General features: G+C 49.9%; 2 protein-coding genes across 2 annotated transcripts; one reads left to right on the forward strand and one right to left on the reverse strand.

The window, feature by feature from the left end:
* Window positions 1-14,835: 14,835 nt before the first annotated feature.
* Window positions 14,836-19,944, reverse strand: LOC103641953 (F-box protein PP2-A13). Its single transcript, XM_008665252.4, has 3 exons — window positions 17,986-19,944; window positions 17,661-17,776; window positions 14,836-15,660 (listed from the first exon to the last, which is right to left on the reverse strand). The coding sequence occupies exons 1-3, from the start codon at window positions 18,358-18,360 to the stop codon at window positions 15,204-15,206; spliced, it is 948 nt and encodes a 315-aa protein (XP_008663474.1). The 5' UTR covers window positions 18,361-19,944; the 3' UTR covers window positions 14,836-15,203.
* Window positions 19,945-23,774: 3,830 nt separating this feature from the next.
* Window positions 23,775-27,549, forward strand: LOC103641954 (probable methyltransferase PMT15). The gene is made up of 6 exons (XM_008665253.4): window positions 23,775-24,734; window positions 25,516-25,726; window positions 25,817-26,114; window positions 26,203-26,595; window positions 26,687-26,764; window positions 26,986-27,549. Exons 1-6 carry the CDS (start codon window positions 24,012-24,014, stop codon window positions 27,206-27,208), a joined length of 1,926 nt encoding a protein of 641 aa, XP_008663475.1. The 5' UTR covers window positions 23,775-24,011; the 3' UTR covers window positions 27,209-27,549.
* The last annotated feature ends 217 nt before the right edge of the window (window positions 27,550-27,766 follow it).

The raw sequence follows: 27,766 nt of genomic DNA on the forward strand, positions 1-27,766 counted from the left end.
TTGGTGCTTGATGCTAAAGGGGGAGAAAATAAAGGCCAAAGCGATAAATGGATCAGCTACCACTTGAGAGATTTTGAAAATAGTATAATAGAGCTTTTTGTTTTGTCAAAACTCTTTTATTATGTCTCTTGTCAAAAGATGGCTTCTTGTGGGGAGAAGTGTTGATTATGGGAAATTGGGGGAGTTTTTGAAATCTTTGATCAATCTCTTTTGGAATAACTCTCTATATGCTTCAACATGTGTGTTTGACTTAGAGATAGAGATTTGAGTTTGATTTGCAAAAACAAACCAAGTGGTGGCAAAGGATGATCCATATATGCCAAAAATGAATCAAAATAGATTTGAGTTCTATTTCAAGTGATTTTGCACTTGTTCTAGTTGCTTTATGTTGTGTTGGCATAAATCACCAAAAAGGGGGAGATTGAAAGGGAAATGTGCCTTTGGGCCATTTCTAAGTATTTTGGTGATTAAGCGTCAACACAAGTGCTTAAATGTGAATCTATGCCCATGGATGAACAAAGTGCACATCACAAGTAAAGGTATGTTTCTAAGCCTTAGTACATTGGTTTTGTGTACTAATATATTTATCTAAGTGTTAGAAACAGAGAGAAGAAGAAAAGGAGATTGTTGGTTGTGTACAGCCAACAGGCTGTTTCGGTCTGGGGCACCGGACTGTCCGGTGGTGCACCGGACAGTGTCCGGTGCGCCAGGCTGCCTCGACCTGAAGACGCCGCTCTCGGGAATTTGCCGACGGCGTACGGCTAAAATTCACCGGACTGTCCGGTGTGCACCGGACTGTCCGGTGAGCCAACGGTCGACTAGGGCCAACGGTCGGCCGCGGATTCTGCGCGCGACACGTGGCCAAGCCAACGGTCGGAAGGGGGCACCGGACTGTCCGGTGTGCACCGGACATGTCCGGTGCGCCAACGGCTCCCAGATCTGCAACGGTCGACTGCGCTGTTTAAGGAAAGAAATCGGGCACCGGACAGTGTCCGGTGTGCACCGGACTGTCCGGTGCGCCCGACGACAGAAGGCAAGATCAGCCTTCCAGATTTGTTCTCAACGGCTCCTAGCTGCCTTGGGGCTATAAAAGGGACCCCTAGGCGCATGGAGGAGTACACCAAGCAACCTTAGAGCATTCTTGATCATCCACACTCAGTCTTTGCGCATTCGTTTGTCATTCTAAGTGATTCGAGCTCCGTTCTAGTGAGAACTTTGAGATAGTCTTTTGAGCTCGATTCTTGGCCGTGTGTGTGCGCATATTGCTGTGGATTTGTGTGTGTTGCTTCCCTCCCTTACTCTGTATTTCTTTGTGAATCTCAAGTGTAAGGGCGAGAGACTCCAAGTTGTGGAGATTCCTCGCAAACGGGAAATTGAAAGGAAAAGCATAACACTGTGGTATTCAAGTTGATCATTGGATCACTTGAGAGGAGTTGAGTGCAACTCTCGTCCGTTGGGACGCCACAACGTGGAGTAGGCAAGTTTTGTACTTGGCCGAACCACGGGATAAATCACTGTGTCTTCTCTGTGTTGAACTCTTTGTGATTACCATATTGTGTAAGATCTTCTCTCTAGCCACTTGGCATTAACTGTGCTAACACCTAATCAGAGTTTTGTGGCTTAAGTTTTGAAGTTTACAGGATCACCTATTCACCCCCCCCCCTCTAGGTGCTCTCAGAAAGTACTTCATTGGGCTCTAATGATTCCGTTTTTGGCGATTCATGCCAAAGGGGGAGAAAGTACGAGCCCAAAGCAAAAGGACCGCACCACCACCTAATTTTAAAAATTTAGAGTTTTTCAATTGGTCAATTTCAAATTGGTATCTTATTATGTTCTAAAGGGGGAGGAAGTAGTATTTCAAAAATGATATATCAAAACCCTCTTGAACACTAAGAGGAGAATCTCATTTAGGGGGAGTTTTGTTTAGTCAAAGGAAAAGCATTTAAAAACAAAGGGAGAAAATTTCAATCTTGAAAATGCTTCGCAAAATCTTACTCATTTACCTTTGACTATCTTGCAAAAAGTCCTTGAAAAGAATTTACAAAAGAATTTGCAAAACAAAACTTGTGGTACAAGTGTGGTCCAATATGTTAAAAACAAAGAAACAATCCATGCACATCATGTAAGTATTTATATTGGCTCAATTCCAAGCAACCTTTGCACTTACATTATGCAAACTAGTTCAATTATGCATTTTTATATTTGCTTTGGTTTGTGTTGGCATCAATCACCAAAAAGGGGGAGATTGAAAGGGAATTAGGCTTACACCTAGTCCCTAATTAATTTTGGTGGTTGAATTGCCCAACACAAATATTTGGAGTAACTAGTTTGCTCTAGTGCATAAGATTATACAGGTGCTAAAGGTTCACACTCAGCCAATAAAAAGACCAAGTATTGGGTTCAAACAAAGGAGCAAGGGTCAACCGAAGGCACCTCTGGTCTGGCGCACCGGACTGTCCGGTGTGCCACCGGACATGTTCGGTGCACCAGAGGACTCCAACTCCAAACTCGTCACCTTCGGGAAATTCCATAGGCAACTCCGCTATAATTCACTGGACTGTCCGGTGTACACCGGACATGTCCGGTGCTCCAAGGAAGAGCGGCCTCCGGAACTCGCCAGCCTCGGGAATTCATTCCAGCTGCTCCGCTAAAATTCACCGGACTGTCCGGTGTAACAGCGGGGCAACGGCTATTTCGGCGCCAACGGCTACCTGCGACGCATTTAATGCGTGCGCTGCGCGCGCAGAGGTCAGGCACGCCCATGCTGGCGCACCGGACACTCAACAGTACATGTCCGGTGCGCCACCGGACATCCAGGCAGGCCCAGAAGTCAGAACTCCAACGGTCGGAACCCAACGGCTTTGGTGACGTGGCTGTCGCACCGGACATGTCCGGTGTGCACCGGACTGTCCGGTGCGCCATCGAACAGACAGCCTCACCAAACGGCTAGTTTGGTGGTTGGGGCTATAAATACCCCCAACCACCCACCATTCATGGCATCCAAGTTTTCCACTTCCCAACTACTTACAAGAGCTCTAGCATTCAATTCTAGACACACCAAAGAGATCAAATCCTCTCCAAATTCCACACAACGCCCTAGTGATTAGAGAGAGAGATTTGCTTGTGTTCTTTCGAGCTCTTGCGCTTGGATTGCTTTCTTCTTTCTTGATTCTTTCATTGCGATCAAACTCACTTGTAATTGAGGCAAGAGACACCAAACTTGTGGTGGTCCTTGTGGGAACTTTGTGTTCCAAGTGATTGAGAAGAGAAAGCTCATTCGGTCCGAGGGACCGTTTGAGAGAGGGTAAGGGTTGAAAGAGACCCGGCCTTTGTGGCCTCCTCAACGGGGAGTAGGTTTGAGAGAACCGAACCTCGGTAAAACAAATCCGCGTGTCTCACTTCATTATTCGCTTGTGATTTGTTTTGCACCCTCTCTCATGGACTCTATTATACTTCTAACGCTAACCCAGCTTGTAGTTGTGATTATTTTTGAGAATTTCAGTTTCGCCCTATTCACCCCCCCTCTAGGCGACTTTCACCCACAAAACCACCTTCTGTATTGGCCACGAGCCCATCTATCTGTTGACGAATTTCGGCACCAGTCATCGTTGCAGGTGGGCGGTCTGTCACTACGACACCTTTCGTAAAGTTCTTGATGTCTAGGCGGAATGGATGGTCAGCAGGAAGAAATTGTCGATGTTTATCGAAGGACGAATATTTGCCACTCTTTTTCAACCAAATGAACCTGAGAGCTTCCTTGCAAACTGTGCATGGGAACTTACCGTGAACACACCAGGCACAGAATAGCCCATAGGCCGGTAAGTCATGCATGGAGTACTGGTACCAAACATGCATTCTGAAGTTTGTCTTCGTAGCTCGGTCATACGTCCATACCCCTTCCTCCCAGGCACGTACCCATTCATCGATCAAAGGCTTCATGTACACGCCCATTTTATTCCCCGGGTGTCCGGGAATTATCAATGACACAAATATATTCTGCCTTTGAAAGCACACACCAGGGGGAGATTGATTGGGATAACAAACATGGGCCAACATGTGTACGGGGCAGCGCTCATTCCATAGGGATTGAACCCATCTGTGGCCAACGCAACACGTACATTACGAGCCTCTTCAGCTTTCTCACGGTGAATGGCATCAAAGTGTTTACATGCTTCACCATCGGATGCGTGCACCATCTTGTCAGGATTGTATCATTTTCCATTTTTGTGCCATGTCATCTGTTTCGCGGATTCCTCTGTCATGTACAGACTCTGGATCCTCGGTATGAACGGAAGGTGTCGTAGGATTGTCAAGGGGATGTCGAGCTGCCTCTTCTGTCCATCACCATAGTCTACCTCCATGAACCTAGACGATGTACACTTGGGACAGTACTTTGCCTCCGCGTATTCTTTCCTAAATAGCACGCAGCCCTTCGGACAAGCATGAATCTGCTCATACGTTATCTTGAGTGCATGAAGGAGTTTATGTGCCTCGTACATGCTCTTTGGCAGAACGTGATCATCCGGAAGCAGGCTACCAATAACCGTCAACAAGCCATCGAATGCGTCTCTACTCATGCTGTATTGCGACTTGAACGCCATTACACGCCTAATGGCATCCAGTTGAGAAACCTTTGTCTGGCCCTGAAGGGGCTTCTGTGCCGCGTCGAACATATCGTAGAACGCCTTTGCAGTCGGCTCTGGCTCGTCATCCATACAGTCTCCCGTGTACTGTGCCTCCTAATAGTCGTTTAACATATCCGCTACCCCCGCATCCGCGTCATAATCCTCGACACGTTGTCTCAACACCTCCTCTCTCGTACGATGCGCTTCACCATGAAAGATCTACCGAGTATAGCCCGGCGTAAATCCATTCTTCCAAATATGTTCTACCATGACACTCTTTGGTTTTCTTTTCCGGTTGGCACATTTGCTGCACGGGCATGGGACTAGACTCGCTCCTTTAGCAGCTTTGCCATATGCCTGTTCCACGAAATCATCGGTCTTTCTAATCCATTCAGTGGTGACATCGTTCCTTTCTCTACGGCCCGTGTACATCCACTCACGGTCCTCCATCCTATAACATATACAACCAAAGCCTATCAACAAAAAAATCCGGCAGCACCTCCCCTGCATGGGGAGGTTTTCAAAGCCTGTAAATATAAGTAGCAGCACGATGGCTGACATCCACACATATACATTAATGCATCAATAACCACATAAACATCTTTTGTGCAATTAGAAGACTTACCTAATGCATGCAAAGTGACCACTAAAAACCTAACTCTATTTCACAATACACATTCACACACAAAAAACTAACTCTATTTCACAACAAGCAAACATTTATTTGACAATATTTAGCATCTAAAATCTCAAAATGAGTATGTACCTAGTTGCTCGGCGTGGACGGTGCACGACGGCAAACGGGCGCGACGGCGTGGAGGGCGCGACGGCGGGCAGGCGAGGGCACGGGTGCGGCAGACGGCGCAGTGATGGCGGCCGGGCGCGGTGATGGCGAGGAGCGGCGGCACGGTGATGGCGGTCGGGCGGGCGCGACGGGGGGCGCCGGCGCGCAGCGCGGCCGGGCGAGGCGCGTCGAGGGCGAGGGGCGCGGCGGCGGCGAACCGGACGGCGAGGGGCGCGTCGAGGGCGAGGGGCGCGGCGGCGGCGAACCGGACGGCAAGGGGCGCGGCGGCGGCGAGGGTGAGTGTGAATGAGAGTGAGAGAGTGAGGAAGAAAGGGTTAACTGGCGGTAAGTAAATGGTCTTTGCCGAGTGCCCGTGATCTGGCACTCGGCAAAGATTTTTTTAATTTTAAAATACACTTTGCCGAGTGCCCTCGATGCGGCACTCGGCAAAGGCATCGTTGCCGAGTGTCCTCCGGGGGACACTCGGCAAAGATTATGTCATTACACTTTGCCGAGTGTCAACCATTTGACCCTCGGCAAAGAACTCTTTACTGAGTGTCATCTCTAGACACTCGGCAAAATACATTTTTTATTTTTATTTTTTTTAACCAAACTTTTTTTGGTATGTTCCTACACTATGTAGACCTACATGTATCATTTGTGGACAATTATAACAGAGGTTTCAATCGTTAGTAGATTTAGTTCATTTATTTGAATTTCTTCGAAAAATTCAGATTCGAACTGCAGGTCACTCGATACTTGGAAAACCGTACATGCAAAAATGATATTCATGTTACTTAGCATAAGTTACGACCGATTACAGGAGCGGACCGGAAACTTCGAGCAACATGCTCACTAAACATGGTCCTAAACTTGCCATCCACATGTTTAAAAATTGTATAAAACACAAACAAAGTCAGAAAATCATGAAACTTTTCAACATGTCATGATATCATATATATAGAGGCTGTGATAAAAATTTTAGAATGTTTGGAGAAAGTTGCGAGACACTATGTGTAGAAACCTAAGAGAACTACACATGAAATCATAGAGTTTCAATGTGGATCTCTTAGGTTTGTACACATAGCGCGTCATAGTTTTCTCGAATTTTTCCAATTTTTTATCAGAGCCTGTACATATGATATCATGACACGTGGACAAGTTTCATGATTTTCTGACTTTGTTTGTGTTTTATACAATTTTTAAACATGTGGATGGCAAGTTCACGACCATGTTTAGTGAGCATGTTGCTCGAAGTTTTCGGTCCGCTCCTGGAATCGGCCGTAACTTATGCTAAGTAACATGAATATCATTTTTGCATGCACGGTTTTCTAAATTTCGAGTGACCTGCAGTTCAAATCTGAATTTTCCGAAGAAATTCAAATAAACGAACTAAATCTACTAACGATTGAAAACTCTGTTATAATTGTCCACAAATGATACATGTAGGTCTACATATTGTAGAAACATACCACAAAAAGTTTAGGAGACAAAATAAAAAAAATAAAAATATACTTTGCCGAGTGCCTACTATTTGGCACTCGGCAAAGAAGACTCTTTGCCGAGTGCCAACTATTGGCTCTCGGCAAAGACTGACGACCGTCACCTTTGAGACGGCCGCTGATGGCTCTTTGCCGAGCGCCCCGTTTGCCGAGTGTTATGTGTCTTTATCGAGTGGGGTCCTGTGCCGAGTGTACAGCACTCGGTAAAGAGGCTCTTTGCTGAGAGCCTAATATTATCGAGTGCCCGACAAAAGACACTCGGCAAATAGACCGACACTCGGCAAAGCCTCGGATTCCGGTAGTGAGTAGGTCCGTCCATGCGCGCACCGGCCTTCATCCTCCTGGCTCCCACAGCAGGTCCAGGCCAGGTCGCCACTCACCAGCAGGCGGCCGGCGATCACTGTCGCCGCGGCCGGTCACAGACCGCGCGGTGACTTATGTGTGCCGCGCATGCGTCCGCATGGTCCCAGAAGGTCACTAGGCGTCTAGGCCAGGACGCGATCACTGTCGCCGCGGCCGTCCGCCGACCGTCGCGGTGACTTGTGTTGTGTGACGGTCGCGCCGCATTATTGGGACACGCCTGTCTCTTTGGCCATCCCGTGGCGATACGTTATTATTGAAGTCGGCAAAGTTAATAAGGGAATGTACTACCCATGAACATGGGTACGTGTTGTGATTATATATACGCATTGTACAAGAGATAATGTACGTGTCATGTAGGAGACAGAGCACATATTTATACCCTTGCGGGCTTGCGCTCGTTTGGCTACACCATTGGGAGGCGTTGTGATGGAAAAATTAACTATACGTTTGGTTAGAATATGAGTGGCAATGGGTACCCGAAAACCGATACTCAATGGGTAAAAACCCTATCAGGATATGGGTATGACGATTTTTTATACCCGTGTGTATTTTATTGAGTCATTTGTTATACCTATTCGGTATGGTGGGCGTGGACATGTTCTCTCTTATCTCAATGTCTCTTATAATGTTACTGGGTATGGGTACCCAATGGATATCCGATATCCATGGTGGGTAAGAGTATGGCGTAATTTTGTACCCATGATAGGTAGTGGGTATGAGTATGAGACATTTTTTTTTCTCTCTAGTGTGTATGAGTGTGGCTTTGTGTGGTCATTTGGTACCTTACCCATTGTCCTCACTAGGTTAGAAGAATATTAAAGGGACTAAAACCGTTAAAAGTTAAAAGTTCTTCTATATATGTTTTCACAGTTTCATCCGAAAGCCACTAAAAGCACGTCTAATGGTGCTTTCAATTTTGCACTACGAGAAAGTCGTTTTTTCGAAAAAGCTTCTTTCTAGATCTAGCTCTTTGGCTTTTAGGGGTCAAAAGCCAAACCAAACACACCCTAACCTTTTTCATTTCAGGTGTTTCTTCCCCTGTTGTTGCGTTTGGGGTGGGGTGGGGGGAAGGGGGTAGACGGACGGGTACGTAGTGTCCTCTGTCCTGCATGCATGGCCATGGGCAGGGCAGTGCTGACTGCTGAGGGATCAGGCGAGCTGCTGCTGGCAGTTGGGCAACAGCTCGCTCCCCCATGGGCGCAGGCGCAGGATTATTCTCTGCAGCACCTACCAGCCCTACGTGCCTGCTCCCGGGCTGGAATCATGTCATCATAACCTATTTGTGTTGGTGCTCAATTGCTCATCGAGCAAGCCTGCCTGCCTGCCTGCGAGCTACTACTCCACGGCAGTATGGTCCCTTGCCTTGAGCTGGATGGACACGGATCCGGACGTCGTCCGTCCCACACTGCCAGCGGTGCAGTCTGCTACGCTGCTGTTAGTGCCTCCGGATTATTAGATCGAGGTGCAAGTTGTTGCAAGAACGATATGGCCGGTGCAGTGGGATCGAGTTGCGCTAGCTCCTGCCACTTTCCTGTAAACCCGTAACAGTCTTCCTCGCTGGTGGATCCCGGACCCATCCAATCGGCTTTACAGCTCGCTACCAAAAGAAAAGAAAAAAAGACAGATAATTGTGCGTGCCTGTGGCGTACGGTGTGGACTCTGATCTGCCTGCCTGTGCCGGTGTCAATGCCTGGCCCTGGCCTGACCTACTACCCTCGATAACGGGCGTGCGGGGAAGATTACCGAGTCGCCTCGACTGCAGACAAGCTAGGAACAGACTGCACCTGCATGCCGACACCGCGGTTGAGTCGTTCCACGGTCGTCCGCCCGCCCCATGCCATGGCACTGGCACCAGCGGTGGAGTCGTCGTCGTCGCTGGAGCGTGATCAGTTGATCACCGCGCGCGCGCGCGCGCGCGTGCGGGACACGGCGTGGCGCGGTGGAACCGGTGCAACTTGCCGCGCGAATCGAGGGTACATGAAAGCAACTCCCTTTGACTCTTGGAGAGTTGGAGTCAGTGACAATATATATGGCCATCATCCGGACGGACTTGCAAACCCTGACTGCATGCAATCACAGGCTGTCCACGTCCGGTCCAAAAGGACGTCACAGAAAATCAGCGACGCCGCCCCCGAGCCGAGTGGATGCGCATTGGACTATTCTGAATTTCTGATCATGCATGCTGGCGCTGAATGCAACATGCGCCGGCGGCCACACACTGACTGACTGGTGACTGGACAACCTCAGCCCTCAAAGCTGCAACTGCATGCCCCACCAACCAGGCTCGGCTGCGGCCGGTGGCGGCGACGACGCGCGCGATGGACGCCAGGCTGCTCCGCATCTGCTAGCTCGACCGACCGGCCTCCTCCCTCGCCTTTTCCCTGCATAGCACTGTACGTTCGCAGAGTGCAATCCGCTCGCTGCAGGTCACGCACCACTGCGGCTGCGGATCGGTTTGCCAGTGCCAGGCCCAGAGCGCCAGCCGGGCGCCTCCGCGATCGACAGCTCCTGGATCGAAACGTAGTACTACTTGCCGCGCGGTGGCCTAGCGTACAGGTACAGCGGGAACCGGGAAGGCCATGCACGAAGCAAGCAACCTGCACTGTTGAAAAACAGTAATTTAAATGAACACAATGTTCGTCTGATTGTAATCGCAGAAAATCAGAGATAAAAAATAATAAATTTGGAGTTCTAAATGGCCCATGTGGTCCAACAAAGCCATGACAGCCCATCAGGCCCATCTTAGCAAAGCCATGAGGGGGTGGCGGCTAGGGTTAGAAACCCTAACCGGCCACCCAAACCAACCGGCGGCCAGGGCGCGGCCCCTGGCGTCGCAACTCCGCGTGGGCGCGGCCTCCGGCGGCTCTGCCAGGCGTCCATCGACAAGGGTGGGCGGCCAGGGCGGGCGCGGGCCCCAGCACGCGAGCCAGGCGGCCCTCGGCCAGGGCGGGCGGCCATGGCAGCGCGGCGACCCTCGTCCCCGGCTCCGGCGCGCGCGGAGCGCGGCTCCGAACATGTGCCGGCGTGGCCTCGCCACGGCCTGGCGGCTCGCAGGCGCGGCCCCTGCCTCGGCCCCATGGCGGACGCGGCTCCCAGCCCCGGCCCCGGCGGCGGCGGCCTCTAGCCGCGGCCCCGGCGGCCCCTGGCAGCGCGACTGCCCGGCGCGGGCGCGTCCCCTAGCAGCGCGGGCGCATCCCCCGGTTGCCTAGGCGCGACCCTGGCAACGCGGGCACGGTGGCCCGACCACGGCTGCGCGGGCGCGTTCACCGGCGCGCACGAGCGCGGGCTCGGCTGCCCGGGCAGTGCGGCGGTTGTGCAGGCGCTCCCTTTGGCGGTGGGTAGCCTCGGGCGTGCCCCCCCCCCCCCCCCCCCCCCCCGCGGCGGCGCGGGTAGCACTGCCGGCTGCAGTGCGGCTAGCCCCGGGCTCGGCCTCGCGGTAGGCCACTGGTGTGCGGCCCTCGGCCAACGCAGCCTCCGGCCGAAGCGCGGTACGTCGCGGCGCGCGTGCGCGGTCTAGCGACCAACAGCCCCATACGGAGCAACCGCCCGCGCATATGCAAAACGTAAGTCTTACAAGGAAAACCCGTTCGCTCATCTTTGTCCATGGAGACGATGCCATTGAATATGAACAAAAATTCAAGAATAATATCTTACAAGAAAATCCGTTGTTGCATGCTGTGTCCTTTTATCGCTTGGTCTCTTTCTCAGTTGGTTGCTGTAGCGACCCAAGTCTATGTTCATTAGAACAAGGAACTCAGCACAAGTCTTTTTCTCTGATCTCGCGAGCAGTGCTGATAACATGTTGTAACTCAGTGAAAACGAGATTCAAGATAATAGTGCAAATGATAGTTGTGTTCTTTATTGCAGGGAGAACTCTGTTTATATACAGGTGAAAGGTTGCGTTCTCAAGGGATGTACCCCTTGAGAATAATCTGTCGCACCCCTTGGATTGATCACAAATACAATATTTTATAACACAAAACACGGGCTTGGATATTATTGCCACGTTTCCGTGACCTGGCTCCGGTTTCCCAAAGGCGCGTAAATCCCGTGAATAATTGCTGCCTGAAGCCCACGAAGTACAATGGATTTGATTCGAAAAATTGTTGCTTTTTCACTGTACTATGCTTTTTCACTGTATTATGCATATATGCATTATGTACCCGTACGGGTATAGAGTCTGCACGTAGGATGTGCCGACGACAGTAGCTACATAAGCTATTACCTTTAGTTAAAAGACTATCGATTGAAGCCATCTCCGCGTTTCACGCGCACGGCAGGCAGCGCACGCCAACACGTGGCGTGGGCTCGGACCCGAATAGGTCATTCAATCCAGCAGAATACACAGAACGAGTTGCGTCAGCCCGTTGCCCCCTCCCTCTCCGATTCTAGATCTGCCCCATGCCGCAACCCGCAGCCGTCGCACCCGGCCGCCTCCATCCCTGCGGGCCTTCGCCACCGCCCTCACCAGCAGCTCGCTCGCCCCACTTCCAATCGCCGTCTCATAAATCTGGGCTGCCACTTCCGCCTCCATCGCCGCCAGCCGCCGCCTTCTCTTCGCCAGTTACTCCACTTGCCCGCAGGCAGCACAGCACCGCCATCGCTTTCGTCGGACGATCCACTGGGCAAGCCACGCCAGTTGCCGACGCGATAGGCAGGGGCTCGTGCAGGGCGAGAGAAACCCGTGCGCTCGCCCCCGTCCTGCCGCGGGATCGCAGTTGCCGTCCGCTTCATCCCCGGACCCGGAGGTAGACACCAGGCAGGCGGCGGCAATGCTGCCGGGCTCGCCGGTGAAGCGCCTGCTGCGGCTGGCGGCCAAGGGGCGGCGGGAGAAGGCCGAGCTGGCGGGGCTGGCCGCGGCGGCCGCCGCGCTGCTGCTGCTCTGCGCCCCCTCGCTCCGCTGCTCGGCCGCCGCGCGCGGGAGGCTCTGGGCCGGTGGGGTCTCCGTCACGGCGGCGGGGAGTGGCGGCGAGGAGGAGTGCAACCTGTTCGACGGGGACTGGGTCTGGGCTGGCGGCGGCGGGTACCCGCTCTATGACTCCCGGGACTGCCCGTTCCTCGACGTCGGCTTCCGATGCGCCGAGAACGGCCGCCCTGAGGTGTCCTACACCAAGTGGCGCTGGCAGCCGTCGCGCTGCCATCTTCCCAGGTTCGTTTCGTTGTTGTCTTCTTCCTCGCTTCCGTCGTCCCGTGTCCGCCATCTCCATAATGTAGAGATTGGTTTGCTAAGCTTGTTAGAGCGGAAGAAGCGTGCGCGGGCATACTACTAGCTCTCGGTTGTTTTGGAGCCCGCAGACACTCGATATTTTTTGCCAAGTTCCGGCAAGACCCTACCGCTTGCGGCGACCTTCTCCTCCTCCCCACTTCCCGCTGCCACGTGCTCGCCTTTGTGTCTCCTGCGGCCCTTACCACCTGACCTGCCTACCTTTCCAAAATTTCTTGTAAGCTCGTCGGAAATGGAGAAGAAGAGAGACAGGACTGAGGAGCGATAGCTCTTCTGTTTTTTTTGTTGAATCTTGAACCAGTCTAAACTTGGTGCTGCTACTCCAGACTTTCAACATCCGTGCAGTGTTTGTTCAATCTTGAACCAGTGTAAATTTGACACTGCTACTCCAGACTTTCGACGTTTAAGAAAAAAATCGTAGATAAGGGCACTCTCTTTCAGCGTCTAGGAAAAAAACTAGACAATGACACTGTGTACTTTAATGAGATGAGATGATGAGATGTGGATCAGTCGACGAGTGTTGCGGATCTTAAATTAGATCATTAGAGTATATACATAGTATAGGACGCACTAGACCACCCCCTCACTAGCACGAGGGAAATTAGTAGTAAACAATTGTTGATGAATTGTTCAGCACAATTGCTGCTTCCGAGATGGATTATCGCCCACAATGGCTAGCAGCAACAAGTGTAACAGCTGTGGTCGCCACCAGACGCCGCCAGGCCCCCAGCGTTAGCCGCGAGGTACTCCCGCGGTCCCTCGCGCCGCTCGCGGGTGATGCCTCCGCCTTCGGCGCCACCACGGGGAGGCCGGCGTGGTTTGCCGCGCCTTTGGGGCGGTTTCCCGTCGGGGCCGGCGGAGCTGGGTTCCTGGTGCTGCCGTGCCGGCTGTTCCACTCTACTACGCCTGCTCAGTACAGCGCCGCCGGCACCTCATCCTCGTCTCAGGTCGATGCCACTATGTACACCGCTGCCCGTGTCTCTGTTCTCATGCGCTGAGCCGCTGATTCGCTGCCACTCGTGTCGATTTGATTTCGGTCAGTGCTGTAGAGATCTAGCTAACCAAACGGTTGGATTGTAAAGCTCTGGAACGTCGAATGCTTGCTCTTCTGCACTTCTGCTGAAAATTCGTAAAGATTCATTGTGTCACGATAACTTTGGATGCTATAATGATAGGTGTGATACGATCGTGTAGTAGTATGGTGTCACTGATTTCATCCTTTGATCTCCAGAAGTATGGAATGCTGGGGTGATTGATTTGCATAGTTAATAGTTCTATTCCACAATACAAAATTCATAAGCGATGCTGAGATGATGCTTTTAGGTGCTTTCTGTGTTGATGTTGTTGGACTATTGTCTTGCTGTAGCTGTATTTTCATCGTGTTGGTGATTGCATTCTTTTGTCCTTATTAGTTAAACAAGTCAACAATTTCTAACCTTTGTTTCAAAAGTGTGTACAATCAGTTGGTCCGTCTGTAAGTGGTTAAACAGTATATCGGAGTGTTATACTTTTACCTGTACGACTGTTATTTTCATCAAGTTGCTTTGTTATTTTTGCATCCGCATGTATGCGGTGGGTTCAATTTTTGCACCTGTACGACTGTATATGCTGAAAATATTAAAATTGAATAGCTGGAAATGCAACTGGTTCTCTTTAGGTCATGCCATTTACGTAGTTATTATCTTCTGCCTTTAACCACTGTAGGGCGCCCGAAGGGGCGCCTAATGTTCTAGTAAAGATGAAACCGTAATCGCCTGCACGCCAATACTGAACTACCTCAGAACAAGTGGTGCAGACCAAGTTCAGAGAGAGGCAGCAATGATATAGTAGTAGTGCCTGAAGGCTTGCAGCGAGACTAGAGAAACTAGCTTAGCCATTTCGGTGCGATGGCTACGGCTTTTTGAAGTTTCATGCAGATGTTGAGGGAAAAAAACGGCCCACGTAAATTTGGTTTCCTTACCTCCACGTTACGTTTTCGTTCAATCGGTGGCGAAAAAACGGCCCACGCAAAAAAAAAAAATCTCCACTTGCAGCCCACATCGCACATGCAGAGCAGAGAGCGGCGGAGGGGGTGGTCGGCGCGTTAACTCGTTGCCGAGAGATCGGATGCTGCAGCGCTTGTGTGCTTGACGCTGGGGTGGCGAGGTGGCAAAGGTGCCTGAGAAGACAGAGAATTCTCACGAACACTTGGTCACTTGCTATTGAAGTGGGCACAGCAATTCCAGAAAGCTGCAGTTGCGGTCCATGCGGCGTGCACTGATAATTGACAAAAGCCCCGTAGTTCAGCGACATGGGAGACTTGGCCCTCGATCGAATACTTGCGAAGGCAAAATCAAGTGAAACGGACTGGAAGCATACGTCTCCAATAATGTATAAACACAAGATCTATGTACATGTAATGAAACACCTGTTTCAATTTCAACACACACGTCTCAATCGCCCCAATCATAAATCGCTATAATCCTATTACCTACTATCTACTTCCTGACCTCCCTACTTACTGACACTACCAAAACTAAATACAGAATAAGACCTTGCCCCCCCCCCCCCCCCCCCCCAAAAAAAAGTGAATGTTCATGCAAAATCTCTCAGAAAGAAGAAGAAGAAAAATAAAAGAGAATATGCGCACTACCCTTTTGGACAGAGAACATCCCGAAAGGAAGAAGAAGAAGAAGAAACAGGCTGGCCAAGGGATCCAAGCGCTCTTACAAGATCTTCTGGCAGAACACGCAGTCCTCCTCGTACCCGCCGTGACGCTTGGGGTATATACAGACCGAATCAACGCACAGGCCGCCTTTCGTGTGCGTGCAGTCAATCTGCATCATGGAGAACCTGAGCTCCGTCACCTCGTCTGGGCTCGACACGGCGAAGTCGCCGACGTGGTAAAGGACCCATCTTCCGGGGCTAGCTAGGCGAGCGTGAGCCTCGGACGCGGTGGTGTGCTGCTGGTGGTCCGAGGTCGAGAGCCGGAACCGCGCCGGCCTGATGTCCCAGCCGTGGATGTCGTTGTCGGAGCCACCGCGGCGGCGAGCTCGGCGCGTGCGCGGCCGGCCCAGGTGGAGCCGGAAGAATAGGCTGTATGATCCGGCGGGGAAGCAGAAGTCGATCTCACCATCCACCTCTAGCCACCAGATCTGCCGAAGATAGGCAACGCTGTGAAATCTGCAATGTATAACAATGCTATCTATCATTCAGGTGTTAAAGGTGGTAACGTGGTTGTTGGGTGCTTTGCTGATGACATGCAAGAACAGTACGAGAACTATAAATGTACTCGACGGGCAAGTCATGTAAGTACAGTAAACCAAATCACATCAGAACCAATAATATGCCTCAGTAGACGTCAGACTGAAGATATATAATAGTCTTTCCGATGACACTGACGTGCAGGGCCGGCCTTAGGCCCATGCAACAGATGCGACCGCCGGAGGCCCAGAATGGAGAGGGGCCCAATATATAATAGATAGTAGATATAAGGCCCCGCCGTCTATGACTCAATCACCAATTTACCAAATATCTGACCTTGCACGCCGCAGCCAGCAGCGATCTCTGAATCTCTAATCGTCGGACGCCAACCGCAGGCCGTAGCCGCGATCCACCAGACGCCCAGACCACCACCGCGATCCGCCAGACAGCCACGGCCAGAGTCCCATCCATTGCCCATCGGCCAGCACCAGCAGGCCAGCCGACCAGGCCCATGCGTGGAGGCGGGCAGGCGGCCACACCCAAGCCAGGTGGATACGTGAGAGCAGTCCCATCCATTCACTAATTTGGTCGATGGTGAATACGTGAATCGGAGAATGGTGAATTAGTGATTTAAATATTTGATTGGTGAATTACCTATTACTGCTAGCGTCTTACATATTTGGTGAATTAGAATATTAGAATTACCTGCTAGCGTCTAAGTCTCTTAGATATTTTTAAAATTAGTTTCAGTGTTGTGTTGTGCACATGATCATATTATTCGCATTCCATATTATACATGATACATAATTACATATTCTTTAAAAAATAATTACATATTATACATGAGAAGCAATTGTGTCATAGAGTTCTATTCTTCATTAAGGTAATCATAGTAGATCCAAGCTATAAATATATTGTTATTTTGATCGGCTTTATTTCTTAATAATTATTTGACATGTTACATTAAATATATTAATGTTTTTGTTTTTATTTTGTATGTAAAGTTAGAACATATATATATTTATATGTATCATAGAATTGTTTATATAGTTTAGAGGGCCCTTCTGGAGCCCTCAAAATCATAGGACCGGGGCTGCTGACGTGACTTTCGTTGTTTGCACCATGCTGATTTGCTTCAGGATTTTGTACATGTACAATAGCACGAAAGATAACATAGCACCATGAATGCTCAGTAACATAGCACAAAGCCTTAAAAAATAAATATCGGTCACTAAAAGAACTTCATTGGCTTGCTAATTTGTCAATTGGCGCTGACAATCTGGATAATTAAGTTGTCCGGCGTTGAGGACGTCTAAATGCACCCTACTGGGAAAATAAAACCATAGACCTTTGTTGGGTAGGTATGTGAAAGAAACACATATGTACCAGGAAAAGAGATGTTCAACCAATTCATTAACGAAAGAAACACATTAAATGTTCACCGGAAAAGAATAATGAGTATGACTGTTAAGAATAACGAGTATAGATCGTGTAAAAGTTCATCGCTTCCATTTTTCTCACGACGACGCTGACAGTGACAGGTTCATGGAATGCGATCTTAGGCCTCGTTTCAATCTCACGGGATAAACTTTAGCTTCATGCTAAACTTTAGCTATATGAATTGAAGTGCTAAAGTTTAGCTTCAATTACCATCATTAGCTCTCCTGTTTAGATTACAAATGGCTAAAAGTAGCTAAAAAAAGCTGCTAAAGTTTATCTCGCGAGATTGGAACAGTGCCTTAACCTCCTAATGAGTACATTTAGGCCCTGTTCCAATTTTGCGAGATAAACTTTAGCAGCTATTTTTTAGCTACTTTTAGCCATTTATAATCTAAACATGAGAGCTAATGGTGGTAATTGAAACTAAACTTTAGCACTTTAATTCATATAGCTAAAGTTTAGCAGGAAGCTAAAGTTTATCCCGTGAGATTGAAACGGGGCCTTACTATGGGGGGAAAATGAAAACAAAAGCAAAGTACCTTGATTCCTCTGTGGACAGGTCGCTCCAATACCTCCGATCATTTCTTCCTGTGATCGACATAGCCTTTGAGGAGATGGACATGCAGAAACCTCCCTTCTTCTCGATCCAGAACTCCTACTCGAATAACTGCTTTTAGTTAGACCATCTCGCACCAAAATCATGGGGCATCTATCAAAAGCAAAAGCATCAAGCTATCTCCAGCACAGCAGCTTACTTTATTTCTATATATTTAACCTTTATTTTACGAACATTAAAGTGCAAAATAGTGTTTTTATCACAATATAATTGCAAACGACTAAATAAAAGAAAAAGAGAGAGATTACTTTGGTACCGCCGTCGAACGGGGTGGGCCGGCAGAGGCGCGCGTATAGCTCCTTCTTGATCGCCACAGTGGAACAGCTGCCTTCGGCCGCCACGCCGTCGCAGCCGCAGCTGCAGTCGTCGTCGTCTGCCGCGGCCGCGAGCGCGGCGAGGTACCTGTGGTTGGCGGGCAGCTTGGCGGCCCAAATGCAGTCGGCGGAGGCCGCGCCCCGGAACGCCCGGTTGAGGCAGGCCACCTGGCAGATCTCGGCCGGGTCGAGGTAGAGCAGCACCGCCGCGACGCAGCTCTCCGGCATGTCGCCCAGCGACGTGTGCCGCGGCCCCCACCCCCGGCCGCACCCCTCCGCCGCCCCCACGCTCGACGCGCCCACCCCCATCGGAACTGCAAGATTTCGACGCGCGCAATGCGAGAGGAGCTGTGTAGGATGGATGCCTTTCTTCTCTATGCGGTTAGCGACAGTTTGATAACCGTCGGTCGGCCGCTTCTTCTTCAATTCAACCTACTTGCTCCCCAAGGAGCAAGGGGCAAGCGCAAGAGACCAAGACCATGCATGGGCTGCTCTCCCGTTGCCACGCGTGTGGGTGGAGAACAAGAGGAAGGCGACTCAAGAGAAAGAGAGGCGGAGGTGTGGAGGTGAGACTTGGAAAAAAAGGGTCTTTGTGGGACGGGAGTTGCGAGTTGCGACGGAGGAGAGAAGTATGCTGTATGCGCCGGATGCCTTGCTGACTCTGACCTGGTGGTGGCCGTATAAAAATAGCGCGCTTTTTAGGTAGATCAGATGGGTTCTGCCTCTCTGGACAAGGAAACTGGCTCAAGTGGATATTGTCGCTGTGGGAGATCATGGCCATGTCGTCCGCTGTTTTGGCTAAAGATCATCAGTAGCAGCGAGGTGCGTGGCGATGGAGGGAGTTGGGGGACAATCAGTTCGGCGTCGCCTGGATTTGCTGTCATTGTGGCTCTGGTATCTGTATCTCGGCTACATGAAGTGCTTCGTATGTACAGTAGTGCCCGTAGTGCGGTGGCAAGTAGCCAAGTACCATGGATAATCCTTAAAAATATCATGGATAATCCTTACAACCACAGATGGGCATGCCACAACACTGTAATTCGATTCGATAGCAGTGAAAATTCCTGGCAGGCAGGGCCAGACCGAAAGCAACAGCGTATCAGAAGCAGGTGTCCACGCCGGTCGGCATGTCTGCCAGGATCAACAACTCATCGGCTGCACTTTCCTTCCACAGCAAATCTAGCTGCCCTTTTGCAACCAGAAGGGCCCAAACCAAACCAATCAAGATCTCGTCACGGAAAAGAAGAGCTAGCACGAAAGCGAGACGCCTCTGATTGCACGGGGTAGATTCTAAAACTTCACTGGCCGCGTCGTTGTCGACACACAGAGAGGAGATGTCGCGCGCGTTTCGCATCAATCATCTGCAGGGCTGCAGACTAGCGACGAGGCCCGCCAGGGGTTCTGATGCCAACGCCACCAGCTAGCTAGCGCCGAGGCCTGGAACGATCGGTTCCGGACAGCGAGACGCTTGTGCTCGTTCAGGGTGGCCAGCAAGGGCCGGGCAGGTGGCGCTCTGGAAGGGGAGAATGCAGGCAGGTCCGCCGCAAGTGGCTTGTTCTTCTTCTCCGCTGGATGGATCACGACGGCACGGGGTCGCTAATCGGCATCGTTTGCCATGGGGAACTGATAGGTGATAAGGCTGGAGCAGCGTACACGCGTGACGCGTGCGTGCGGCCGGCCGCATGCGTCCGTCGACCGGCTGCCATACGAATGCTTGGTGCCAACTTCTCTTCGAATTGAGTTCTCTTACCTTTCGGATAAGTCTCGGCCCATTTTTTTTCGTGTGCAATTGAGTTCTTGTTTAATTTGGCACATGGCCATGTTTATTAGTATGTCTTGCCATGCATGTGAATATAAGCATTTTTGGGGCAGCTAATTCTAGCTTATGCTTGTAAAGGAATGCAAGGGCGAGAGTTTGCTTAGGCGCGAAATGGTACGTAGCGTAATAGTTAAGGCTTTCGAGTAACATCTTTAGATCCTGAGTTCAATTCTACCTTAGGGTGATTTTTTGGCTTGACTAAAAAAATCCCCTTCATTGTATCTTGCCTGTTCACGAGTTACGTCATGCGCACTATCCTTCGATCGTTGCAGATTCGACTGTTGCAGATTGGACGGTGACGACCAGCTAGCGATAAGGGTTCAGAGGTTATCGTCCAAAAACATACTTCACTCATCGGCCGAGTGTTTGATTAGGCAGAGAATTAGAGCGAGTGTTTGTTTAGGTAGAGAATTAGAGAAAGGCATCTCTCTTCCTTCCCCTCTCCCACACTCCACGTTTGGCATCGCCAAGACAATACCTCAGGCCCCATATGCTGGTCTAATCATGCGTGACCACGCAGCTTAGGCCAGTGGACGTGGATCCATGTCAGCACCGAGGGACCCAGTCCCCTGTGGGCCTGTCTGTGGCAGCTCTATCCACTTCCCCGTGATGGCTTTATTTTACACTCCCACCGCACGACCACTCAATTTGACTTTGGTTGTAGCCTTGGAGGTGCTGGTCAGTTGCATAGTCATGGCTAATTCTATTTTCGGCTTTAAACTAATGGAATGATTTTCCTCACCACCTGTCTAAGACCCTATTTGTTTTGACTCGAGATTATATAATTCATATTAAATAAGTTAAGAGACAAACAAACAACACATATTATTAGTTGGACTATATAATATAGATACCTAGACTACGATAAGCCATAAATATGTCACTATATAATTATATAATCTACAAGCCAGATTATATAATCTCGGAATAAAACGAACGGGGCCTAATCCTCTTAAACAGAATATATAAGCGGTAACAAAATTCGAGGAATGAAAAGTCATAAAAAAATATCCGATGTGATCAATGTATTTTGATTAAAAGACAACAAACATAAGTAGAGATATAAAGATCATGCCTCAGACCACGAACTGGTTGGCCCTAGGCCTATATCCGCCACCTGATTAGGAGAGAGTGTTGCGAAACATGTGGCTATTTAAATAGACACATCTTCAAAATCTCTCTCTCTCTCAAAAGATATCTCTTTACAAGTGATGATTGTATCGAAATTAATAGGCATTATAGCAACTATCTTAGACAGTTGATATGATACGGTCACCAAAGAGACATGTTATTTGGAACAGAGGATGAGAATGATGTACTTTGGAACGGAGGATGAGAATGGTTGTCTTGTTATTTTGTACTCTCTCCGTTCTTTTCTATTTGTCGTGTTTTAGTTAAAATTGAACTAGCGGACCACAAATATTCGAAAATAGACCCAGACACGCTTTTACCACGCAACTTCGCTTTAACAATTTCCTTATTGCGAGACAGCAAAAAAGAATTGCAAGAGCGGTTGCTGCCTTGCTGCAACAAAACCAATCACTGTTTTGTTGAGAAACTGCTGCAGCAATCACTTGAGCGGGTCTTGCGTATTCAGCCCAGGTGCATCATCCGTGCATCTCGGTTCGCAGGCCATGCATTGCGGGGCAGCCCATACCGCAATCCGAGCGTACGCAAGTAATAGCCTGCAGAGCCGGCCCAGCACGGGCCCAACTATGTTGCATTGCTTTTGTCTGAATGACTGAATGTACGTTTCTTTTACCAGCTAGGTTTTTTTTAACGCCAGAAGTCCGTATGCGGTCGGAAATAGCCAGTAGGACGGAAATAGCCTCTTCGGGGATTTGTTCTTTGCGGGGCCCCGAAGCTACGTACAAGTACAAGCTCCGTTCCGTCGTAAGCGGGGAAGAATAATTGCTCCGCTTTTCGCCGCCACCTGTTGGTCCGTCCGCTAGACTTGCAGACTGGAACTGGACTGGAGGTGCATATAAACATCTGATTCTGAAGAAGCGTATTTGGACGGCCATGCTGCATCTGCTAGTCTGCTCCCTCGTTGTTTGTAATAGTCTGGAATCTGACACACAGACAGTTGACGGGTCAAGCATAAATAAGATATTCATAGAAGGTATTAGTACCATATTACCATCCAGCGCAGAAATTTCTAAAAAAAAAAACACGCACACACACACACAATTATGTCAACAGTGGAATACAGCTCAGAATGCAGTGCGGTAAGTTTAGAGGAACCAGTTGGTACGAGCATGATACTGAAACTTCCTGTGCACATATCACACAGCAAGTATCTGCTAACATATGCATAACTCTAGCTCATAGGTACATGGTAATTAAACTGCATAGGGCGGAAGCAGCCGTCGATGGCCCCTGTTTGTTTGGGTTTTTTCCAGCTTCTGGTCACCAAAAGCTGCTGCAGATCGCCAAACGCCCCAGCTTTTCAGCCAGCTTCTATAAGAATCGCTTTGGTAAAAACCGTCAAAAATCAACATAAACACAAAATCGGTCGAATCGTCATGATAGTAGGAATCTGTTGCTTTCTAGATCCTGAATCCTTTAGACCACTTCATCTTGCTCCGCACGTAATCCACATAATACTCAAATTCTTCTCACAGTCAGATTCTCTACACAGCCAGATTCTCAGAAAAGCTGGTCAGAAAAAAGCTGAACCAAACAGGCCCGGTGTCGACTGTCGAGCCATTGCACTCTTCCTAGCCGCGGTCAACCGCTCGGTCTTCCTGCCGATGTCGACATCTCGATAGCGACGAATGCTGGAAGGATGGAGACGAAAGCAAGTACACCGGTAGGAATGGCAATATTGAATTACTCGTGAAAGAGTTGCTCCCCATGCCCGTTTTCGTGACAAAAAAAAAATAATTCCTCGTTAGGATCCCTATAAACATTTAGGAGGGTCATTTCTTTCTCGTCTCCCCGCAGGAATAAATCCTGACAGGAATCGCTATCTCCATTTAAATTATATTTAGTACATATATTTATCGTTATTAATGTAAAACATTTTTACCTATACAAGTTGTTAGATGTAAGAAATATTTATGTGTATATTAAAATAAATACATTTGTGTAATGATTGATTTTTTGACAAAGTAATTATATATTTTTATCATTAACTAGTACACGAAAACAATCATTATGTGCAAGTTTAACCGTTCCCATGAGGAATGGAGATGGCGAATTCCTCGCAGGAAATTGGGGCTCCATTGTCATCTCTAGACACGGGGGATATAGATTCATGCACGGACGTTTGGCTGGAGAGTCAAATAGACCAGAGCGGCTACATTCCAGTTTTTAATAATGGAACAGTTCTATTATGCGTTTAGCTTATCCTCGAAATGCGCGAATCCAAAGGGACAAATATCTCTGCGTAGATCGACCGATCAAAGCGTAGCAAAATGCAAAATCACTGGCAGACCGAGACGAAATAGGCAATAATCTGCACACTTGTAGTCTTGTAACTCACCACATGAACGTAGAAGATCCGGTATCCTCTCCTTTTTGAAGCTTCTCCTACAATCACGACATCATACGAAGCCACCGTCTCTAGAATTCTTGATTACCAACATGGCCAGGCGCAGTTCAAGCACTGCGATTTCGTTTCAGGTCAGCCGATGGCGACGGAGATGTGGTCAACTAAAACGATCCGACAGTAACTACAGTGAGTTAATGTTTACCAAAACCCAATTCATCACAACTGTCACGCTTCCGGATCGACGACACCCGTGGCAATCCGAAGGCCAGCCACGCTCCAGTTGCCGCAGTTTCCACGAGAACACTAGACCAGGCCAGGTGTCCCCAAAGCGCGACCGTTTGCATGCCAAAAATTAAAATTAAAAATAAAATAAAACCACCAGCAGCCGCTTCCTTCCTCCTCCACATAAATAAGCACACCTGACACCTCTCCGTCTCTCCACCTCCACCCGTGGCCGTGGTAATCAAATCGAACGCACATGCGGTGCGCCTCCCTTTCCCGACCTCCCCCTGTCTCGGCCTCCACCTAATCCCGGGCACCCCAATCCGAGGAGACTGCCGTGCGCTTTAAGTGAGCGCATCACACGAAAAGCAGCAGGTAGCCAGCCGAGACCGGGAGAGAAGCAGCAGCAGGGCCGCCAACGCCATGGCGGTAGGCGCGACCGCCGCGAAGCTGCACCTCTCGTCGGCGGCAGCGGCCGCGCGCCGCCCGTCGCTGCTCCACCTCGCGGCCGTGGCCGTCCTCTGCTCGCTGTCCTACCTCTTCGGCATCTGGCACCACGGCGGCTTCTCCGCTGGCCCCGCCGCCGGCGGCGCCACCTCCTCCTCCTCGGTCTCCATCGCCACCGCCGTGTCCTGCGCCTCCCCCGCCCTGACGACCGCCCCCTCGTCACCCCCCGCGGGGCCGCTCGACTTCGCCGCGCACCACACGGCGGAGGGGATGGAGTCCGAGGCCGCGCTCCGCCAGCGCAGCTACGAGGCGTGCCCCGCCAAGTACTCCGAGTACACGCCCTGCGAGGACGTGGAGCGCTCCCTGCGGTTCCCGCGGGACCGCCTCGTCTACCGCGAGCGCCACTGCCCCGCGGACGGCGAGCGCCTGCGCTGCCTCGTGCCGGCGCCCAGGGGCTACCGCAACCCGTTCCCCTGGCCGGCCAGCCGCGACGTCGCCTGGTTCGCCAACGTGCCCCACAAGGAGCTCAGCGTCGAGAAGGCGGTGCAGAACTGGATCCGCGTCGACGGCGACAGGTTCCGCTTCCCCGGGGGCGGCACCATGTTCCCTCGCGGCGCCGGCGCTTACATCGACGACATCGCCAAGCTTATCCCCCTCCACGACGGATCCATCCGCACCGCGCTTGACACCGGCTGCGGGGTAAGCCACTTCGATCGCAATCGTACACGAACGCGCACTCCATTTTTCGTGAAATGATGATCACGTGCACGCAACAATGCCTTGTCAAGGCCTGCACAAATTCGAGGTCAATTTCAGTCAGAGTTTGGAGAACAGCAATCGGAGATCTCGGGAATGGCGTTGGCTAGCTTTGCGGGTGTCGGAAGTTTCCAATCCCTTCTCCGCTTGTCGGGTCAGAGGGTTTTTGTGTCTGTGAACGGGTCTCACCCAGGTAAACCTCGTGCCTGACCCGATAAGAGAGCATCGAATCCCTTCACTTGGCAACGGCGGTCAAGCCGCAGTGAACTGTCACACGCTGTTTCCACTGACAGACCAGACCAAGCCGGATCACTGCTGAAGCGTATAGTAGATCTGAAATCTCTGCAATAATAAATTAATAATGCTGCTGCCAACTATGGTTGATATCTACGTGCTTGTCTTTTTCTATGCAGCTGTATCGAGAACGTACCACTAATCCATCAGAACGTTTTCAGCCATATATTTGCAATCGCGATATCATCGAATTCTTGATTGGAAGTTAGGAAGGTGTATCTGTTGTTTATGCCGCTGGCTGTGGCGTCGTTGTAATGGGTCCCCTCTTACAGCTGTGACTGTTGCCAGCTTGACCTTGGCATTTTGATCTGATTGTTCGATGCATAGGACCTGCAGTAATAGCGATTTTTTCCCATTGTGGTGCTCCTTGATTTGGGAACTAAACCTGTGTGGTAACTGATGATCAGGTTCATTTTGCTGCTTTGTACAGGTGGCGAGCTGGGGGGCCTACTTGCTGTCACGCGACATTCTTGCCATGTCCTTCGCCCCGCGAGACTCCCACGAGGCGCAGGTTCAGTTTGCACTAGAGCGTGGTGTGCCGGCGATGATTGGTGTCCTCGCCTCCAATCGGCTCACCTATCCGGCACGTTCCTTTGACATGGCGCACTGCTCTCGTTGCCTCATCCCGTGGCAACTTTACGGTATGTTGAATTTGTATCGCCCCCAATGCTACAAGGGATCATTATCTTCAGCTGATTACCCCGTCGCTTCATGGTCCGATGTACGTGCAGATGGCCTGTACTTGATAGAGGTTGATCGTATCCTGCGGCCTGGAGGCTATTGGATTTTGTCTGGGCCACCAATCAACTGGAAGAAACACTGGAAGGGGTGGGACAGGACTAAAGAAGACCTGGATGCAGAGCAGAAAGCCATTGAGGCAGTTGCCAGGAGCCTCTGCTGGAAGAAGATCAAGGAGGCGGGCGACATTGCTATCTGGCAGAAGCCTACTAACCACATTCATTGCAAGGCCATCCACAAAGTTAGCAAGTCCATACCCTTCTGCTCTAACCAAAACCCAGATGCTGCCTGGTACGAACAGCACCATGCTAGCCATTTTCAGTTGAAGTCATGGTACTCTATGGTAAATCACTAACCATGTTCGTGTGATTAATTTTAGGTATGACAAGATGGAGGCTTGTATAACTCGACTCCCAGAGGTCAGTGACTTAAAGGAGGTTGCCGGCGGTGCGTTGAAGAAATGGCCCGAGAGGCTCACTGCAGTGCCACCCAGAATTGCCAGTGGCAGCATCGAGGGGGTCACGGAAGAGATGTTTGTGGAAGATACTGAGTTATGGAAGAAGAGAGTTGGGCACTACAAGTCCGTGATTGCGCAACTTGGTCAGAAAGGCCGGTACCGCAACCTACTCGATATGAATGCAAAGTTTGGCGGCTTCGCTGCGGCATTGGTGAATGATCCCTTGTGGGTCATGAACATGGTCCCTACTGTGGGGAACTCAACAACCCTTGGGGCAATATACGAGCGGGGCCTCATTGGAAGCTACCAGGACTGGTACGTAGTCGTACTGCAAACATGGCTCCTCCGTGGTAGACGGTTATATATTCGTCCGTGCCTGATCAGAAGTCTCCATAATTCACTGCAGGTGTGAGGGCATGTCCACTTATCCCCGGACCTACGACCTCATTCATGCGGATTCACTGTTTACACTGTACAATGGCAGGTAAAAACATATTTACGATCCAGTCTGTCACAGCAGAACTGTAGTTTGCTGCTGTTCTCTATCTATTTTAGCGAAAAAAAATGTCCTGCCACAATGTAATAGCCTTACGGTTATGCTTTATGTAAACTTCTAATCTAGGAACTACCAATTGTCATTGCTGCAATCCATTTTTCAAGATAACATTTCTGTTGAAGACTGACAATTATCCTCTGCTTTGCAAGATGTGAGGCGGACAACATTCTGCTCGAAATGGACAGAATTCTGAGGCCAGAGGGCACGGTCATCATCAGAGATGACGTGGACATGTTAGTGAAGATAAAGAGCATCACGGACGGGATGAGATGGAATAGCCAGATCGTGGATCACGAAGATGGTCCGCTCGTCCGGGAGAAGCTCCTCCTTGCTGTGAAGACATACTGGACTCTGGACGACAGCAAACAATAGCAATAACGTGGAATAGAGAGTTAGAATGATTATTGACGTGATCGGCAAATCTTGCGACTGCCTTACCGTTTGCCCTGTGAATCTGGTGGACTTTGGGTTCCATTTTCTTTTTGGGTATTCATTGGGGGGAGATAGTTCACATAATGGAGATATAATCTCCTTGTTAAGATATAAGACTGAACCCAGCACAGATTTTGACATAAAAAACATACATTGTGCAAAGTGGGTAAATAGAAAGTACAATATTGGGACTACCTTTTTCTCCGGATGCACATTGTCTGGTTATGGCTATGATGTCATATGATCCCTTTCACACAAATCTAAACTAGGACTAATCGTCATCCAATGTCTTTGCTCAGAATTCACGAGTTGTAAACTTAAGATTCTTGCCAGCTTTCGTTTAGCGCGCAATGTACAGAATCAAGTTGACCTATCTATCCTCTAACTATTCTGAACCTGATGTTCTGATCATGAAAAGCTCGCCGGCTGTGTAGAATGCAGTTGCAGTCACAGCATTTCTTCTCAAGCAAAAACATGGAACTGTATGCCAACTAAACG

The sequence above is a fragment of the Zea mays genome, chromosome 10, assembly GCF_902167145.1.
Source record: "Zea mays cultivar B73 chromosome 10, Zm-B73-REFERENCE-NAM-5.0, whole genome shotgun sequence".
NCBI classification, from domain to species: domain Eukaryota; kingdom Viridiplantae; phylum Streptophyta; class Magnoliopsida; order Poales; family Poaceae; genus Zea; species Zea mays.

Coding starts and splice junctions, on each gene's coding strand:
- LOC103641953 (XM_008665252.4), bottom strand. CDS start 18,360: ATGGGGGTGGGCGCGTCGAGCGTGGGGGCGGCGGAGGGGTGCGGCCGG. Junction 17,777..17,985: donor CGTTCGACGGCGGTACCAAA/GTAATCTCTCTC, acceptor TTATTCGAGTAG/GAGTTCTGGATCGAGAAGAA. Junction 15,661..17,660: donor CTGTCCACAGAGGAATCAAG/GTACTTTGCTTT, acceptor TATACATTGCAG/ATTTCACAGCGTTGCCTATC.
- LOC103641954 (XM_008665253.4), top strand. CDS start 24,012: ATGGCGGTAGGCGCGACCGCCGCGAAGCTGCACCTCTCGTCGGCGGCA. Junction 24,735..25,515: donor CGCTTGACACCGGCTGCGGG/GTAAGCCACTTC, acceptor TGCTTTGTACAG/GTGGCGAGCTGGGGGGCCTA. Junction 26,115..26,202: donor CAAAACCCAGATGCTGCCTG/GTACGAACAGCA, acceptor GATTAATTTTAG/GTATGACAAGATGGAGGCTT.